The following is a 19,708-nucleotide window of genomic DNA, read 5'->3' on the forward strand; positions in this document are numbered from 1 at the left end:
ATGATCAAATTTCATTACAAGACAATACAATGAATACATCATCTGGCAAATTTGTTCTTCCAGGAACAAGGACCTTTCCTTGTTCATTCTTATCAAGCAAAATATTCAAGGTGAAGCAGAAAGAAAAGATTTCAGAGCCAGCAGACATGCATTCAGACCCCTGTTCCAGCAAGTGTACTGGCTGTGTGACCCTGAGCAGGTACTTAACCTCTCTGAGCCTATTCCCCTGCCTGTGAAAGGTGGACAATAATACCTACTTTGGTGGTTTGTTGGGAGGATTAGAGGTTAACTTATAAAAAGTGCTTACACTGCCTTGGAAAATAACTGACCCTCAATAAATAAAATTATTTTGTGTGTGTGACAAGGGATTCACTTTAGAATTTAGAATGGGCTTTGCTCTGCCTATTCTAAGATTATGATTCTACTAGTCTATTCCCATGTGATCTGTCAGTCAATAGTAACTCCAAAGTCAAAAACTAGCCACAGTCCTGCCCCTCCAGGGTCATGCAATCACAAAGAGCCACCAAAAGTTACAAAGGACTTTTCCTTTGGGAAGTTGTGGCCACCCCTTTCCTAAAGCACCACCAACTCAGCATGCAGTAGAAGCTCATGGAGAAGAGCTGTGATGCCCTCTAGTTTGGGAATCTTTGTTTCCTCAGAGTTGCACAAACCACCATGAATTCTACATTTTTCACCATGAAGTAACAGTCACACAGCAGACCATGTAACTGAAGCTCCAGGAGCCATGAGGTAGGTTCCTGCCTGCACGAGTCTCCCCCAACAGGTCTTCAAGCACCACAAGTCTTTCCGGGCCCAAGCGCCTGGACCCCACAGGAAGCTGGACTTCTCAAGTCTCAGGCTCTGAGACCCTCACTCCATCTGGGCAACAATGGTCAAGACTCCACAGAGAAGTGGCTCGTAAGCAAGAACGAACTGGCAAGCTCTCTGGCTGGGCATGTGAGTGAGCAGACTCAGGCGGCAGCGCACATGGGCACATGCACTTGAGAAGCGCCTGAGAGCAGCAGCAGGGACCAGGAGGATGCCAGTCCTGCCCTGAAAGACGAGGGTGCCACCCCCAGTGTCAAGGACAGAAAAAGAAGAGGCTGTACCAGCAGAAACTAAAGAATGCACTTGAGGTAAACTGTGATCTTAGAGATATGATGCTCGAGGGGAATTTTAAAAAAGAGGACAACACCGAGGTTTTTCATGAGTTCTATGGAAAGGCTCAGCTAAGTTTTTGGTCCTGGTAAGATTTTCTTCATTTCACAGACAGTCATCCCAGATACTAAATAAAGCCGAGGTCTGTAAGAGGGGTGGCTGTCCACCCTATTCTAGAGTCGGCAAGGTTTCCAAGAAGCCCACACCAATAGCCTGGATAAGGCTTCACCCTGTGCTGTGGGATCCAGGCAGGGTGGTTCTGCCCAGGAGCCACATCTGGACAATGCCATCTGCTGCAGGGAGGAATGATCTGAATGTCCAGGGCGTGGAAGTGGCTGCGATGCTGCACCTGGGGCTAGAGCTGCTGATCAGCTAGGAGATGGACCATGGGGTCTGCACCAGCCTGGAGCTTTCAGATGAACTGCTCCTCATCCCTGTCATTCAGGAGCAGAGACCACTTGTCCCCACTGTCATCAGCTGAGGTGCTGTGCCGAGACAGCTTGTCAGACTTCAGGGAGGACAGAGACACCTGGCTGATGTAGCTGACCTGGTCCCAGGGCGTGGCCCTGGGGGAGTCCCGGCGCCGGTCATCCATGCCAATGTGCACACTGACTTGGGATGCAGTGAGGGGCTTCATGCGGCCCTGGGCCTGGGCCTCGTACCTCTCCAGGTCAGGCTTCTTATAGCTGCAAAGTAAGATTCCAAGAGCATTTGAATCATTCTGGACACAGGCTTTTGAAAGCCTCTCATCCAAGTATTTCAATAACACGTAGTATTAAACTCCTAGGATTCAGGTAAACTCCCAATTTAGAAACTTTGTATCCAAATGCTTGGCATTAACTTCTTGTTAAATGAAAGCATAAGTAAATAAACATCTATTTTAAAAAAGGAAAAATATTAATACACAGGGATCCTGTATACAGTCATGGGCTACATAATGATGTTTCGGTCAACAATGGACTGCATATGTGACAGAGGTCCCATAAGGTTATAACGGAGCCGAAAACTTCCTATCCCTAGAGATGTCAGAGCCACTGTGGCACTCATTACTCATGTGTTTGTGGTGATGCTGGCGTTAACAAACCCACTACGCTACCAGCCAGATAAAAGTACAGCACATACAATTATGTACAGAACATAATGATGATGATGTACGATTATGTTAATGGTTTGTATACTTACTCTACTATATTTTTTATTATTTTAGGATGTATTCTTTCTACTTATTAAAAACCAGTTTGCTATAAAACACTATGCCATACTACACTGGCAGCAACCTCATACATCTCCTGTCCACTGCATCTCTTGACTACATCATTTTCTCTTGTGCTTGAATTATTCTCATGTTGTTTTGTACTGTAACATGCTGTGCAGGCTTGTAACCTAGGAGCAAATGGTAATACCATACAGCCTAGGTATGAAGTAGGCTATACCTAACCTAGGTTTGTGCAAGTGCACTCTATGATGTTCCTTCCCAAAAGGACGAATTGCCTAACGACACTTCCCAGACTGAATACCTCGGGTTAAGCGGCACATGACTGTACTTACATAAGCAGCCCTTGAGCAAAATAACTAGAATAGCCCAGCACGTGATGACTGTTAAGTGATAGATTACTTGATCGTGGTGCTAATAAATCATTATACACTCAGCTGTCCCTTAGGTCTTTGCCTTAGGTGAATGAATCAGGAATCTGAGCTTAGCACACACCCACTGCTGGCCCAGGAGGGGCACCAGCCAGCCGAAACTGTGTTGCTCATGCAGTGCAAAGGGGCCTAGCAAGTATTGCCTCACCTACAGCACATGCTCATGCCCTGTGGGGACTTACCACTTGAGCTGCAGCGACGAGAGAACTACAGACACAGAGGAGGCTGCCATGGCTGCCGAGCCCATCCACGGCTGCAGCACGATGCCAAAGGGCATGAAGACACCTGTGTGGGTTGAGGGGGGGAGAGAACACTCACTGTGCAGCCCAGAGAGAGCAAGGAGAGGGCCCACCAGGAAATGCTCAGTATAACTTGGAAGCCCCCTGCCACAGTGAGCACATGCCTGCAGGCCTCTAAAGCAGGCTATCTCAGAGCTGGGCAGTGGGGGGCGCTGTTGAAGGGACTGGGGTCTCCCATCCACCCTGCCCTTCCTGGGCCTGTCCATAGGTGCCGACACCATTTCAGGGGAAACTCCAGGAGAACAGTGAATCTGAGGAACCAGAGCGATAGCAGCAGGATGGGGGAGCCAGCTGTCCTGAGGCACCGCGGGGACTGTGAGCACTCAGAGGACACACTGCTCGTGACCACAGACCTGTCTGCATGGGTTGTCTTCCCTCAGGGCTCAAAACATCTTTTTAAAGGGCAATGTGAGCTAGGACCCAGGACAGGGCCAGGAGACTCAGTCCACATCTGGGCAAAGGTCTGTGGCAGAGGCACAAACACAGGAGTGAATCAGCACCTGGGCTGGCTCTGGAAGCAGCAGGTACAGCTGCCTGGCCCACCCCACCCAGTACGTTCAGGCAGACATGCTAATCATCATGTGAGTCACCTTTAACCACTCAGGCACAACAGGGGACATGAAGTGGGAAAGTTGTGTTTACAAACTTTAGGTCTCAGCCCACGTGGAAGCCTTTCCTTGCAGAAGAGCTTTTTCCTACTGGGTAACTCAGTACTGAACGGGGAAGAAAGGAGTTATGAGGCAGAAAAATCCATCTCTTCCTGGGAGACAGGGTGCATTTCGGGCAGGATGCATTTTTAAATTAAGGTTCTAAAACATCAATCACGGTGCCTAGCATGTAGCAGGGGCCCCATAACTGTTAATAATGCTAGTTTTTCAGACTGTATGTGTAATAAATGGTTCAGAAAACAGGGCCATAGTAAATAAATAGTCAAGCATCTTGGCAGCTTTTCAGAGAGAACCAGAGTGAATGAAGGTTGGGGTTCTCTCTGAAGTTTCTCATTTACTTTTAGAGAGTTAGCAAGCAGAGCACATAATAAAATCAACACTTTCTAAAATGCTCCTGGCCAGCCAGCCAGCGAGGTGGGCTGCGCACTAAGTTCGGCAGGAACCGGGCACTCAGAGAGCTAGAGGCAAAGGCCACAGGCAGGGAGAGCCCCGTTACCTGCTGCGATGGGAATGCCAACCAGGTTATAGATCAACGCCAGCACCAGGTTGAGCCGTATCCTCCAGACAGTCCTCTTGGAGAGATGAATGGCAGCGACTACATCGAGCAAGTCATTCTGAGGTAGAGGAGCATTTGGTGAGCCAGGAGCTGTGCCCACAGCCCTTACCCCTCCCACTGCCTGGACAACGGGGAGGAGGCACAGCGCGCTCACTCTGATGAGAACAACGTCAGCCGCCTCAATGGCGACATCTGTGCCTGTCCCGATGGCGATGCCGACATCGGCCTGTGCCAAGGCTGGGGAGTCATTAATGCCGTCTCCCACCATGGCGACTTTCTTCCCTTCCTTCTGGAGCTCCTGGACCTTGGCCACCTTGTGAGAAGGCAGCACCTCTGCAAAGACTTTGTTGATGCCAACCTAAAGGAAAGGAAAATAGCCATAAAAAAATAAATAAATATATAATGCCTGGTGTTGGCAAAGGATAGGAATAGTAGCAGAAACCCAAATCTTCCTGCCCAGCCCCCACCCGGCCTCCAGGTCGTCAAGGATGTCAGTCACCAAGCCCCACAGGTTCTAGATCACATGGCAGATTTACTCCCTGATCTCATCACAAGGCCAGGCAGTGGTTTGGGGCCCTCACTGGTCTCCCAGCCCATGTCCCGGCCTCCCACTCTCTTCTCCATATGCTGTCCCAGTGTCTTTCCAAAACAAATTATTTGGTCATTTTCCTTTCCTGCTTAGTCTCCTCCAGTGGACCCCAGTTCCCTTAGGACAACATCTAAATTCCTCGGTCTGCCTCCTGAGGTCCCCTTCGTCCCCTAGATCTCTGCTCATCTCCAGCTCCCTGCACCATTCAGCTCCATGTGCTCTCCAACTCCCCACTACTCTGTACCCCTGGACGGTGCTCCTGCTGCCTGTTCTGCCCTGGAAGGCCAGCTTGCTTTCCCTCCTCCTGCCCCCTCTTCTTCACCAGACCACTCCTGACTCAAGCTTCCTCTCCCCTGGGAAGGCATCCCCAGCCCCTGCCAGGCTGGAGGGAAGTTGGCAGCACCCACATGCCCCATGCACTCTTCTGTTGAAACACCAAGGACTCATTTTATAGTTGGTCACTGGTCCACCCTCCCACAGGACTGGGAGCTCCTTAAGGGCAGGTACCCTCTTCACTCCTCTCTGTAGCCTGGGCGGTGTTTAATATATGCTTGCTGAATGAATGAACAAGTTTTAACCAGGAAAGGGAGTAACTCAACAAGTCCATCATTAGCAAAATGCCCAGTAAAGAGAGGTACTGTTGCTTCCCTCATAAGGTGCAATTCATTTTCAAAAGCATACCACTGTACACACATTTTTAGGAGGAGGGGTATATATGCTCTTCAGGAATTTGTACTGGAGCCATCCCCGTGAGATGGGCCAGGAAAGCATGCAGCAGCTCTGTCTGCACAGCCCAAACTCAGAACCCAGGGCTGTGGGGGAACTGCCTGGGATCAGTCACTTATCTGGTGCAACCAGTAGGAAGAGTTGAGCTAGCAAAACATTCCTTCAACATAAAGACTACAAAGTTGTTTATGTCAGCCCTCAAGCCATGGTGGTTTTTTTTGTTCACTGTGAAGACTGGAATGGAGAATGATGGAGTTGCTTTTCCAGGACTGCAGCCAGTCCTGCATGAATCACAGCTCCCAGGCCCCAGGGCGTGACCTTTGCTGCTACAGCATGGTGGTCAGGGGTGGGGGTGGGGGTGGGGGTGCTGCATGGCTGAAAAGAACCCATCCAGGGGGAAGCTGAAGCAAAGCTGAGTGCTGGATGCACTGGTGCTTAGTTTTTCCCCTCAAACTGCTTCTGTGAGCTTAACATCACTTTAGTTTGAGAAGGGGAAGAGGGTCCCGGCCCAGACCTGGGTGGCGATGGCTCTGGCTGTCTTGCGGTTGTCCCCCGTGATCAGCGCCACATCCACACCCATGCTCTTTAGCGTGTGCACAGCCAGGGCGGCCTCCTGCTTGACGGCGTCTGCAATGGCGATCATTCCACAGAGCACTCCTGCGGGAGACACCACAGTGGGTGCAGGGAGCAGGGCCCTGGTGGCCCGAGGAGCACAGCCAGTTTCAGTTTCCTTAACAGCGTGTTACCCACAAGAAACAAAACACCCAATTATAGAACACTAGAGGCCCGGTGCACAAAAATTTGTGCACTCAGGGGGGAGGAGGAGTCCCTCAGCCTGGCCTGTGACCTCTCGCAGTCTGGGACCCCTCAGGAGATAACGACCTGCTGGCTTAGGCCTGCTACCGGGTGGCTGAGGGCAGGCCTAATCCCTAGGTGCAGCCCCTGGTCGGGCTCAGAGCAGGGCCAATTGGGGAGTTGGGGCACCGCCCCCTGTCATGCACAGAGCAGGGCGGATTGGGAGATTGCGATGCCACCCTCAGTCACACTCAGGGTAGGGCCGATTGGGGGGAGTGGGGCACCGCCCCATCACATTCAAGGCAGGGTTGATGGGGAGGTTGCAGCGCCACCCCCTGTCACGCACAGAGCAGGGTCAATCAGGGAGGTTGGGGAGCTCCCCCCTGTCATGCACAGAGCAGGGCCCATCAGGGGGTTGGGGAGCTCCCCCATGTCACTCACAGAGCAGGGCCCATCAGGGGGTTGGGGAGCTCCCCCTGTCACCCACAGAGCAGGGCCAATAGGGGAGTCGGGGCACCGCCCCTGTCACACACAGAGCAGGGCAGATCAGGGGGTTAGAGCGCTGCCCTCTATCACCCACAGAGCAGGGCCAATCAGAGGGTTGGGGCGCCGCCACTCTCACACTCAGGGCAGGGCCGATGGGGAGGTTATGTCTCTACCCCGTCACACACAGAGCAGGGCCTGTGTGTGTGTGTGGGGGGGGGGGGGGGGGTTGGGGCGCCGCCTTCTATCACCCACAGAGCAGGGCTGATCAGGGGGTTGGCATGCTGCCACTCTCACACTCAGGGCAGGGCCGATGGGGAGGTTATGGCTCTACCCCGTCACACACAGAGCAGGGCCCGTGGGGTGGGGGGTTGGGGCGCCACACCCTGTCACACACAGAGCCGCAGGGTGATCAGGGGGTTGGGGAGCTCCCCCCTATCAGGCACAGAGCAGGGCCGATCAGGGGGTTGGGGCGCCTTCCCCTGTCAGGAACAGAGCAGGGCAGATAGGAGGTTGTGGCCCCACCCCCTGTCACACACAGAGCTGCAGGGCGATCGGGGGTTTGGGCGCTGCCCCCTGTCACGCTGATCCCGGTGCCGGGAGGCCTCGCGGCTCTGCTGATCCCGGTGCTGGGAGGCATATTACCCTTTTACTATATAGGGTAGAGGCCTGGTGCATGTGTGGAGGCCGGCTGGTTTGCCCTGAAGGGTGTCCTGGATCAGGGTGGGGGTCCCCACTGGGGTGCCTGGCCAGCCTGGGAGAGGGGATGATGGCTGTTTGCAGCTGGTCACACACCCTTCAGGGTGGGGTTCCCCACTGGGGTGCCTGGCCAGTCTGGGTGAGGGGCTGAGGGCTGTTTTCAGGCTGGGAGTGAAGCTCCCAACTGCTCCTTTTTTTCTTTTTTCTTTTTTTATTCTGGGCCAGCTTTAGCACTGAGGCTCCAGCTCTGAGGCCTCTGCTGCTGAAAGAAGGTATCTGGTTTGTTTCGGTTCTATAATTGAAACTCTGTATCAATTCCAGCTCTGAGATCCCGGGATCGCTGAAAGCAGGTTTCTGGGGTTTTGTTTAGCTTCTATATTTGTCACAATGTTTTTTAAACTGCAAGCTCAGAGGCCGGCAAGGCAGGCGGGGAACGTTGGTTTCCTCCATCACTGAAGCAAGCAAGCCTCATGTTAGTTTCAAGCTGCCTGGCTGCCGGCCGCCATCTTGGCTGGCAGTTAATTTGCATATCTCACTGATTAGCCAATGGGAAGGGTAGCGGTCATACGCCAATTACCATGTTTCTCTTTTATTAGATAGGATAATATGGTTTGATTCTGTTTTTTTAAAAATTTACATAGGACAGATGCATACAAAGTCTGGAAGGACTATCAAAATGTCAACAGTGGCTCTCTGAGGTGTAGGCTAATAAGAAACTCCATTTTCTTCCTTATAGCTCTCAGAATTTTCCAAATTTTCCGCATGGCACATCCACTTGCAGAGTATCTAGCTCATAACTCAATATACCTTAGCTATTAAGACATGACAAATATAACAAATATAGAAAATACTACTTAGGAAGTGATGATTGTCCAAATAGGAAGAAAATCAATACTTCCTTTTTTTTCCCTTGTGATAAAAGCCACTTGAATAAACTTTTTTTTGGAGTGAACCTTTTAGATACTGAGGCAGGAAGGCTTTTGAGGCCTGAGGTGTGGCGGCAACAGAGTGAGTGTGAGTGATGTGTAAGGGGCATGACTCCAGTTGAGCCAATTCTGCTCTGTCAAGTGGAGGGAATTGTGGGCTTACAAGGACATAGGAGGCGGCCTCGTGATGGGAGGAGGAAAGTGAAAAAGCGAATAGGAAAGAGGACCTAAATTAGTTCTTATCTGCATATAGTTTTACTTCTATTAGCAGACACTAACATTAACAAGTAAGATGCTAATCTACCTGAGATGTAAAGCCCAAGATATAAATGGGTCCTTAGATACACTCCATCTTGAGAAGTGGAGGCAAGCTGCAGGGACCTCATTCTTTCAGGGCATGCTAGGGTTAAACCTCTTGGAAAGTGAGCTGCTTTGTCTGCAGTGATGAGGAGGAAGACTCCAAGCTACTAGCTTGGACTGCAGCAAACAATGATGGTGAAGACAGAACTCCAAGCACAAGGAGACAGGTGCCAGAGCAGAGCTGGCTCTGCGGCACAGAGGAGGGCAAGGGAAAGGGCCTCGGGACCGGGGATGCCATGAAAAAGAGGTCAGCGCAATCTTTTACAAGGAAAAACTAAAATTAGTAAAGGGAGATTGTTTCTTTTTAAAGAGGCAGGATCTATTTTTGCCTGACATCGCCAGAAGCTTTATGTCTAAGAGAGCAGGAGGAAGGCAGAGTGATACCGTCAATAGCCACCAAGATGGCCGTGTGGCCCTTCATCTCGTGGTCTGTCATAGCGTCGCTGACCTCGCTGGAAATGGCTAAGCCGTTGCGCCTCATCCATTCTCGGTTTCCAATCAGCACAGAGAAAGTCTGGGGAGCTACGTCTGTTCAAAAGAGTTTGTGGTTATTCCAAAACAGTGTAATTTCATCATGAGAAATTACTAAAAACTATGGAGCCCTTTTAACGGCAAAATATCCATTTGACCATTCCGAGAAATTATCACTTAGTAAGTGCCTCTCAGAACACCATCCTTAAAGGACCAGGGGGAAAAGTATAATTAATGTGTAGAACATGTGGGTATGAATTAAAACGGAACATTAAAAGGTACATTTTCTATGTGTGAAAATGTTACAAACCTATCAGACATTATGTGGTGTCCCTATCTGCTTTTTAGAGGAATCTGCTGCTTCTTTTTCAGGGAGTTATTTCTCCAGCATCAAATGCAAGTGGTGACTAGATGACCCAAGGTGAACAGCAAGTACTCTGTCTACTTCTATGAAATGTTTTAAAGCTATACCTCCTAAAAGGCCAGTGAGTCTTTCTCCTGTCACCTTCCATGTGTGCCAGTAACTTAGGCGTCACTGCATGAACCAGTCCCTGGACACTAAATGGAAAGGTCATCCTAGGGCTTTAAGTTGCTAGAAGGTGGCAGATGGCTTCCAACAGTGAAATCTAAATCAAGACTCAATTACCAACATACTTAAGAGAAAGCACTAGACACAGTTGTTGTTTTTTCTGGTTTGGGGTGTTATGTTTTCATACTCTTACACTGATGGATACCAAGCTATCCTTAGAATAAGAAAGGCCATTATTCAAAAGCAGCTCTCACTCCAAGCAGTGTCCCTGCTTAGCGTGGCCAGACCATTCCCATCAGCTTTCCCTGACTGCTGCTGGGTCTGTAAACACAAAACTTCCCATCAGAGTTCTACTAAGTGGGAGGTTTCCTGTTTAGGAAGAACAAAGCAGAATTCCCAGCTGTCCACCTTGTAGCTCACAAGAAGCCAGGCTAACTTGGGATAAGAAAGTGGAAACTCAAAATTATGAGCAATACTCTATAGATTTACGTAATAGACTACTTTTGTCTGCCATTGGCATCAAGAGTCAGAGGAATCAAATACAAGAGGAACTTCAGGCTTTCCTGGGGAGGGAGGCGTGCAGTGCACCTGCCATGAACCACCTTTCTCCACAGCAGGGGAACCAGGTAGCATGGTGCTGTCTGTGTTTGGCACGTTGCCCCCTGACCCAGCCAGACCCGACCCCTGGCCGGCTGAGCACCAGAGACAAAGGCCAGGGATACCTATTTCCGTGGGGACACTGCCAACCCCATTCAGGTGAGTGGCCCGTTCGGTCAGGTGCTCGCTGTGGGCCAGGATGCCTTCCACGCTGCTGACTTTACAGCCAATTCCACAGCCTGGCACGGCCTGGAAGTCCATGCAGTATCCCAAGGCCTCAGTTCCAAGTTCCTGTGAAGGAAGGGAGCAGGAAGAGGAACCAGAAAACAGAGGGGGAGGTGAGAGGGAGGAGGGCAGAGATGGGGGTGAGGGTAGGAGAGAGAGCAGCCCCAACCATGAATTAAGAGGGAAAGGTGGGATGGGAAGTAGAATTGCAGGAAAAGGTAAAGAGATAAACTATTAACTCAGCAATTCCTTTTCTCTGACACAGACATTTTAATTATTAAATTGAACAAAATTAAATAGCCAAAACTCTGTCCTTAGGTGGGTGCCTCATGATATTGGACATGTTGCAGACTAGGAGAAAGGCTATTCACATGAAACATCTCAAATTAAGGATGGGGAGTTGTAAAGGTGTCAAAGAGAGGAAATATGTTATTTTTATGTCACAAGTAATTTCATTAAAATAATGGAATAGGCAAGTGGTAACAAAGCTATTCTGAGGCTATTAAGAGAGAACTGCCCACTTACAGACCCGTGGAGGAGGGTGATGTGGCAGGAGAAAGGAGTGGGGCACTGTTTTTATTTGGGTTAACAAAACAGCAAAGGAAGCATGGCTGAGGGTGAGCAGAATTCTTTTTGAAATATCAGAAAGGTGAGAGGTGAAATGGCATGCCTGGCCCTACATGAAAGACAGAAACACGAAAAGAAATTTCTAGAAGGTTCCCTGTCCAGGAAGAGTTGTCAACTTTTTCAAGGCATCCATGTAACCCTCTACATTTACTGATAATTGTATTTGCCCACACCGTTTACATTTTTTCTGGGCAGTATTCTGGGGCATTCTGCTGCTTCTATATTCATATTGAAAATAGAGAAAATTAAATAGGACCTTCGTCTGAGAAGATCAAAAGATGAATGCTTCCCAAGTAACTGTGCCAAGAACCCACTGGGCTTCCGCTCACTTCTGCTGGCTCCTCTCCATTTCAGATGTTCCCGACTGCATGGATTTCTATCCCATCATCCCAAGACCCCATTTATTTCTGTATCCCTTTGCACTAAGTAAAGGATGGAATTTACATACCATCTGTCTTCCTCACCCAACCAGCAAGCAGCCCCGAGAGGCAGAGTTCCCAACTTCATAGCTGTCCCGAGCCCAGGTGCTCAGTAAATGCTCAATAAATGACTGTTAACACTGAGCTGCTTTTGCAATGATCTGGAGATGTGACAAGGGACCAACTACTGCGAGCCCCATCTCCACTGGCCTGCTAAGTGGTTTTCCAGATCACATAAGCCAAGGCCTCCTCAAAGGCAGCTGACTGAGGTGCCATGGCAGCTGAGAGGAAAAGCCTGTTAGGAGGAAGGAGCTTGGAGGCTCCAGCCTCACAGGTGAGAGAGGAGGCTGAGGGAGGAGCGGGAGGAGGAGCAATGCCCAGGTCTTCATACCTCTTTACAGTATTTGGTGACAGCCACACCCAAGGGGTGCTCACTGCTGGCCTCCGCAGTCCCCACCACAGCAAGAACTTTCCTGAGGGGCAGCGTGGCCACATCCACGAGCAAGAGGACCCGCATGACTTTGGGGACCCCGTGGGTAATGGTGCCAGTTTTGTCAAACATCACAGTCTTTATCTATCAAAACAACCACATCTCGGTTAGCACAAATACAGATGGAAGGGACTTTAAAATCCACACAATCTTGAGGCAGAACTTAACAACAGTCCTTAATCCTTCATGACATAATCATTTGCAATCAATCACAAGGTTCAACCACTCTCCCTGCAAAAACTGTTTCCCTCTATGCCTCCCCCCTCCCCGAAATCATCACTATGTTTTAACCTTAACCAGGTTGAGCCAGAAACTCTCACTCCGATGTAGCGAGGGATGGCACGCCGTCTCCTGGACAGTAACACTGGCAGATTTCTTGTGCAGGATCAGGAGCCAGGGACCTGGGAGTCGGCTACCTACTGCTATCTGCTGAGTCAATCACGCTTTTCTCTGGCCTGTGTAAGTGCAAAAGCCTATAACATTAAAGCTCTTGCACTCCAAGTTCAAGGAAGGGAGTATTCCTTGGCCATAATAACAGGAAACCATCAGAGCCAGTTTTTAGACCTGCGCCACTTAGTCAATGGCAGCTTTGCACCAGTCCCCGTGGGTGGGCTCAGCCAGTCAATAACAGCCACACTGGCACCTGCTTTCCTACGGCCAGAGTCCACCAAGCCCCATATTAGGTCTGCTTGCTGTGTTCAGACTATGACCCACAAGCATGGTTCTCCCTTCATTAACAAATACTAGATCCAGCTTTTTGTTTCTGCAGCTGAGTGCTGGCCCCTTCAACACTATCAACTGGTCTTCCTCCATCAATTCTTGCCTCCTTTTAGTCCATCCTTCACTTTGTAACCAGATCTTCCCAACAAGTAATCCAGTCACATCACATAGGCGCTTCAAAGCCCTCCACAGCTCCCTGTTGTTCTTTGTGCTAATTTCCAAATCCTTTCATAAACCTCCAAGACCCTTCAAGGTCCCTCTCTCCCTCACCTTTTCCCTCAATAGCCTGATCTATCGATTTCTCTTTCTCTCAATGACTTTCTTTCAGTTCCTCATTTATTATTCAGCAAATAACTATTGAGTGTTTTCAATGTGCCAGGCACTGGGCAAGACACTGGGGATACAATGATGGGAACAGTTCACAGTCTTCGATGTTATAGAGTCTACGATACAGCACCCCCTACCCGGCTCCTTATCCCCCAGGTCCTTTCCATGTGCTTTCCCCACTGCCAGAACAGGCTTCCCAACCTCCGTCTTCTGACTCACTCTCACTCAACTGTCAGCTCTCAGGTACACCACCCTCATGGCCAGTCCCACACACACAAGTCTATGCAAGGCCCCCTGCTGAGCTGATCTCACAGCGTTGCACCCCATCTCATAGCACTTGTTCTTTACTTACTCCATACTTGTCTTTCCCCATCCTTGATAGCCAAAGACCATGACGAGCGCCAGCCATAAGACCCACACATAGTACATACTCAACAAATATTGACTACATTAGTGGAAGGTTAAGGATTGGTATGTTTGGCCAAAGGAAGATTCTTTATACACAGTTGCCCATTATTCCACTCCCCAGGTCACAGGACCCCTCTGCTAATCACACAGATGCAGAGCTGGTACTTTTCTCCAGGTGTGAAACCTGGCTCTGCCATTTATTACCTGAAGGCCTTTAGGCAAGTCACCTGGCCTCCTCCTGCTGTAGCTCCCTCATCTGTAAAATGGGAATAATGGCACCACCTCAAAGCTGTTGATCAGATTAAATCAGCTAATATTTATAAAGTGTTTAATTCTATAACTGTTAACTGCTGCTATCATTCTGTCAGTCCTCGCTTCCTGTTGTTTTACTTAATGAACAGTGCTATCCTCTTTCAGGTTTCTCTCTTAATATGAAATTTAAACAGACACTATTTTCACTAGACCTCAAAGTTTAAAAAAAATCATGTAGTAAACAACTACAAAATCATCCTAGTCAAGACCCCGAAAGACGGTCAGGAGCACTGCAGTGCTGGGCCAACCTTGTGGGCCGTCTCCAGAGGCTTGCCCCCCTTGATGAGGATGCCGTTCCGGGCAGCCACGCCGGTGCCCACCATGACTGCCGTGGGTGTGGCCAAGCCCAGGGAGCAGGGGCAGGCAATGCACAGCACTGTGATGGATGTCTGGAATGCAAACCGGATGATTACCTCTGCCTGGGAAATATGTTTACTGGGAATCTGAAAAGAGGAAAGAGAGGTAAGCGGAGAGTGAAATGAGAAATCACACAGAATCCTAATCATTGTTGTTTCCTGTGTAAATTCAAAACAAAGTATGGGTCTCTTTTCCAGATATGGTGGCACATACTGGTATTATTTGCATTCTGACATCTGGAGTTATCTTCATTTTTTTTTTTTTTTAATGGCTGGTGTCTTTGGAGTACAATGAGGAGATACTATATTCACTTAATTACAATAAAAAGTAAGTTTTCTAAATCAAGGATACAGACCACAATCTCATTAGCTTCTATCTACATACTTTTTCTTTTTGAAAGGCAGAATTCTAAAATAAGATATATTATTAAAGGGTAATTTAATTTTTATAGAAATAGTTGGAGTTGGGTAGAGGGCCTGTTGTTTAAGACATAATGCATTTCTTAGAGGTAAGATGATCTTGTGTGTGTTTTTAAAAAAACACACACAATAATTCTTACCAAAATAACACCTGGCATTGTGATGGGATTGGACAGACTTCTAGAAGCTGACATGAACCCTGTCCCTACAGTGATTTTTATGTAGCACAGTGACAACAGTATCTTAAAGGAACATGCAGTACCTCATTTGCCAGCATCCTCCCTGATATTGCAGATAAAACAAAAGAAGCCAAAGTAAGACGGAAAGGCAGGGAACAGCAGAAAGTCACATATTCCAATTTGTTTAACACTGAATTTTCCCATAGCCACATGCCAATGAGCTGCTCTCCCACAAAAGCAGAAACTTTAGGCAGTGAGGTGCCACAGTAGCCAGTGGCAAATTCTGGAATACAGTCATAGGTTACTTAAAAGCAATGAAGTCTCCTTAGATGTCAGAAAATGTAAAACTTGGACATTTTTCATTTTAAGATAGGAAATTTAAGAGAGAAAATGACATCTTAGTGAATCACACACACCCCGACAATATGATATACCTTTAATTATGAGTAAAAACAAGTTTTTTAAAAGTATTATCCATTCCATAGTTGCAATTTCTTATTCTATGGCTCTAAGGTAAAATACATATTACACTGGGCTAAGTATGAGATATTTTTGAAAAATAAGGTAAAACATTGTTCTACTCCCTGGGCAGTTATCAAATACTACTCTACTAGTAAGTGGGTCATTAGCTTTTTATGTATATCAAGGGATCTCAACGTCAGCACTATTGATATTTAGGGCCAGATAATTATTTGTGGGGGCTGTCCTGTGCATTGTAGAATGTTAACAGCATCCCTAGTCTCTACCCACTAGGTGCCAGTAGCATCCCCTCCTCAGTCATGAGAACCAAAAATGTCTCCAGACATGGCCAAATGTCCCTGGGGGCGACAAAATCAGGCCCAATTAGAAATCACTAAGCTCTAATTTCTGAAGCAGAAAGTTTTTTTTTGTTTTGTTATTTTATACCTTTTTAAACGTTTGATAAAACTACATTTCTTAAGATAAATTCTTCATCCACTTTTTAAACTAAAAATATATGTATAGACCATTGCCTCATGTTTAATAGGTATTTACTAAAAACCCACTAGCATTGCTTGGGAAGCTGCAAGGTTAAAGGTGGTATTTATGGACATAGACAGCAAAAATACATTTTTCTTAAAATTTGTTAAATATTATCATGCATGCCATCAAAATCTGAAGTGACCTATCTGCTATGGTGTGTGGTTCAAAACTCTCCAAATGGACAATACTGCTTGAAGCATTGCAACTGAGAGCCAACTGATGTTTGTGAAACTATCTAACTAGGAAGCAAAGATCATCCTATCCTATATAATAAAAGGCTAATATGCAAATCGACCAAACTGCAGAATGACGGGTCGCTATGATGCGCACTGACCACCAAGGGGCAGACGCTCAATGCAGGAGCTTCCCCTTGGTGGTCAGTGTGCTTCCACAGGGGGAGCACCACTCAGCCTGAAGCTGGGCTCTCAGCTGGCGAGTGCAGCAGCGGTGGCGGGAGCCTCTCCTGCCTCCACGGCAGTGCTAAGGATGTCAGACTGATGGTTTAGGCCCACTCCCTGCAGGCTCCCGGACAGCAAGAGGGTTCAGGCCGGGTTGAGGGGCCTCCTCAAGTGCAAGAATTTTGTGCATCGGGCCTCTAGTCTTTAATAAAAACCTGCAGAAGTAAAGTGACTGATTTCTTACCACAGCTAAGATTTTGCTGCCAATAAGTAAAGCAAGCAAATAAAATGTAATGGGTAACCAAAGCCCATTGAATCTAAGACATGAAAGAATAGGGTTAATGGCAATAGATTATCTAAAACAACAACCATATAGCCCACAGCATTCAACTTACAGGAAAGTACTTCTGAACAACACCAAAATCGATAAAACCGATTATAATCCACACCACCAACGTCAAAGTTGAAATGATGATGATAAATGGGACAAAATATCCACTAAACTGGTCAGCCAGTTGCTGAATGGGTGCCTATAAAAATAAAACACCAAGACCACAGGAAATTACAATCTGCAAAGCAATCAAACACCACAAGAATGGACAAGGACTGGGATTCTCAGCTCCCTCATTAACTTAAAAAAAAACCACACTTTATTGTTGAAAGTATGCCCCCTCTTCCCCCCCCCTACCCCCCGCCACTGACCTCTTCTAGCTCACCCCCACCCCCCACCCCAGGTCTTCACCACTTCATTAACTCTTGACTCAATAATATCTGCCTGACTCTTTGGAACTCTTGGGATGATTTCTGAAATGAGAAGCAGAAGAGATATTGTTCTTTACATTTTTTCATTACCTTTGACATCTGAGCCTCTTCCACCAATTTCACAATCTGAGCCAAAGTGGTGTCATTGCCCACATGGGTAGCTTTAACGAGCACAGAGCCATGTGCGTTTATAGACCCAGCAATCACTGTGCTTCCAGGTTTCTTAGTGACTGGCATGGCTTCTCCTAGAGGTGGAGAGAAGAGACCAACTTTCATGCACTAAAACCCCATTCAGTGTTCATGGGACCTGCCACTGCACTGATACCCACCCGAAGGGAATGCAAAACAAGTCACCTAACCTGTGATGAGGGACTCGTCGGCCATGGTATTGCCTTCTAGGACTTTCCCATCCACTGGGAACTTTCCCCCTGGAACAACCTTGATGACATCACCCCGCTGCACCAGCTCCATGGGCACTTGCTCCTCTCTGCAATAAATGCCACTCAAGTTACACACATGGCCACTCATTGCAACTCACCCTCTTGGTCTGTCACTCGGGCTGAGTTCTACAACTGTTGGACTGGTTACACTATACTAGTTTTACACAGAACAGCGGTATTCAGTGTATCTGTCAGTTACAGATTGAGTCAGTATTTATTGTGCCACTACTATTTATTGTGGCACTGGGAATATAGCTGTGACTGGGATAGCAAAGTCCCCACCTCATGAAGACAAATTTCGTGGAGGAAACAGAGCAAACAAATTAGTCCAGGTATTAAATAAACGCTGTGATGAAAATGTGACTGGAGGGCTTCTTTAGTTGTGGAGGGAGGAAAAAAATGAGAAGGCCTCACTTGACAATGACATTTGAGTTGAGATCTGGATGACAAGAGAGGCCAAAATACCTGGGAAAGTACATTCAAGGGAGAAAAAACAGCTAATGCAAAGGCCCTAAGACAGACAGAAAGGGTGCCTTTGAGAAATAGGAAGCTGGCAAGCATTGCTGGAGAGAAGAAAGTGGGGCAGGCAGAATGCAGATCACATTGGACCTTGAAGAGCAGAGATGTACGTATGCTTGAATGTAGGGTTTTCAGTAGGAAAGTGACATAATCTGATTCCCATTTTCATCTCTTTGGCTGCTGCAGGAGCATGGGCTGTAGGGGAAATAACAGAAGCTGAGATAAGAGTTAGGTTGTTGCAATCACCCAAGCAAAAGATGTCAATGGCACAGGCTAGAGATGGAGTGATGAAATACCCAGGAAGTGTTTAGGGCCTGCATCAGTAAGATGAGCAGATGCACTAAATACACAGGGAAAGAATCAAAGATGAACTCTAAATTTTCAGTGTAAGCCACTGGGTGGATGAGAAATCATGTAATGAAATGACAAGAACTATGGAGAAGCAGCTGAGGGAGGAAGAGGAAAGAGGAGGCTAACTGAAAATCTCCATTTTAACCTGTTAGGTTTGAAATGCCTATATGACTTAATGTTACGTAGGAAGTTGAAAATATGATTGGAGTCCTGACAGGTGCTGCTCAGGGGTTAGAGCTGCGGCCCGCACATGGAAGGGTCTCGGGTTTGATTCCAGGTCAAGAGCACGTACTTGGGCCCAGCTGGCGTGGAGCTATGAAACAGGAGGTCACAGTTCAATTCCCGGTCAGGGCACATGCCCAGGTTGTGGGCTTGATCCCCACTGTGGGGCGTGCAGGAGGCAGCGATCAGTGTATCTCTCTCATCATTGATGTTTCTAACTCTCTCCCTTCTTTTCTGAAATCAATAAAAAAAAATATATTTTTTTTTAAAAAAAGAGCATCTACTTGGGTTGTAGGTTCGTACCCCGGCCGGGTTAGGGGCATGCGGGAGGCAACCAATCGATGTGTCTCTTTCACATTGATGTTCTTTCTCTCTACCTCCCCCACCTCCCTTCCCTTTCCACTCAATCTAAAAAACAATGGAAAAATATCCTCAGGTGAGGATTAACACACGTACACACAAAAGACTGAAGCTGACAGAAGAGATCAGAGCTTGAGGTACAAATCTGGGGCTGACAAAATAGAAAAGCATTTGAAACCATGAAATGCTAAGAGCTTACCTAGAAGAGTAACAGGAAAAAAGGAGATCTGGAACTAAGCCATGGGTCATACCAATATTTGGAGGTTGAGTAAGAGTGGAAGGGCCAGTGAGGGAGATGCAAAGGGCCAGCCAGTGAAGCGAAGGAAAAGGAGAGGATCCGAAGGAGCACCCAGACGTCATCACATATGCAGATGTAGTTACACAGATGCAAAAACAGAAAATTCATCATGCTCTATATTAGAATTAATTTGTGTACTTCAGTGAATATAAATTATCTACACTAATAAAAGAGAAAAATGGTAATTGGCGTACGGCGATACCGTTTTCATTGGCTAATCAGGGCTATATGCAAATTAACTGCCAACAAGATGGCGGCTACAATTTGCATATGTAGGCACAATGCAGGGAGGCGAAAGGGAAAGCAGGAAGCAGCCCCCTGCCACTGACAGTGATCGGAAACCCAGGGGGGAGCTAAGAGCTGGGGGGCAGGG

At 47.7% G+C, this 19,708-nt stretch overlaps 1 protein-coding gene across 1 annotated transcript in view; it reads right to left on the reverse strand.

The window, feature by feature from the left end:
* Positions 1-1,205: 1,205 nt before the first annotated feature.
* The window catches only part of ATP7B (ATPase copper transporting beta), a gene marked incomplete at its 5' end in the record, with an annotated part of 88,610 nt that continues 70,107 nt past the window's right edge, over positions 1,206-19,708 (reverse strand). The window contains 12 exons of the mRNA XM_081082709.1: positions 1,206-1,844; positions 2,985-3,087; positions 4,266-4,383; positions 4,480-4,683; positions 6,155-6,297; positions 9,288-9,431; positions 10,626-10,791; positions 12,163-12,345; positions 14,277-14,471; positions 16,779-16,913; positions 17,236-17,390; positions 17,505-17,632. Coding sequence (XP_080938835.1) covers positions 1,571-1,844; positions 2,985-3,087; positions 4,266-4,383; positions 4,480-4,683; positions 6,155-6,297; positions 9,288-9,431; positions 10,626-10,791; positions 12,163-12,345; positions 14,277-14,471; positions 16,779-16,913; positions 17,236-17,390; positions 17,505-17,632 — 1,948 coding nt within the window. The 3' untranslated portion in view covers positions 1,206-1,570. The remainder of the gene's footprint in view (positions 1,845-2,984; positions 3,088-4,265; positions 4,384-4,479; positions 4,684-6,154; positions 6,298-9,287; positions 9,432-10,625; positions 10,792-12,162; positions 12,346-14,276; positions 14,472-16,778; positions 16,914-17,235; positions 17,391-17,504; positions 17,633-19,708) is intronic.

The sequence above is a fragment of the Myotis nattereri genome (genome assembly GCF_964212035.1).
Source record: "Myotis nattereri genome assembly, chromosome: 2".
Taxonomy (NCBI): domain Eukaryota; kingdom Metazoa; phylum Chordata; class Mammalia; order Chiroptera; family Vespertilionidae; genus Myotis; species Myotis nattereri.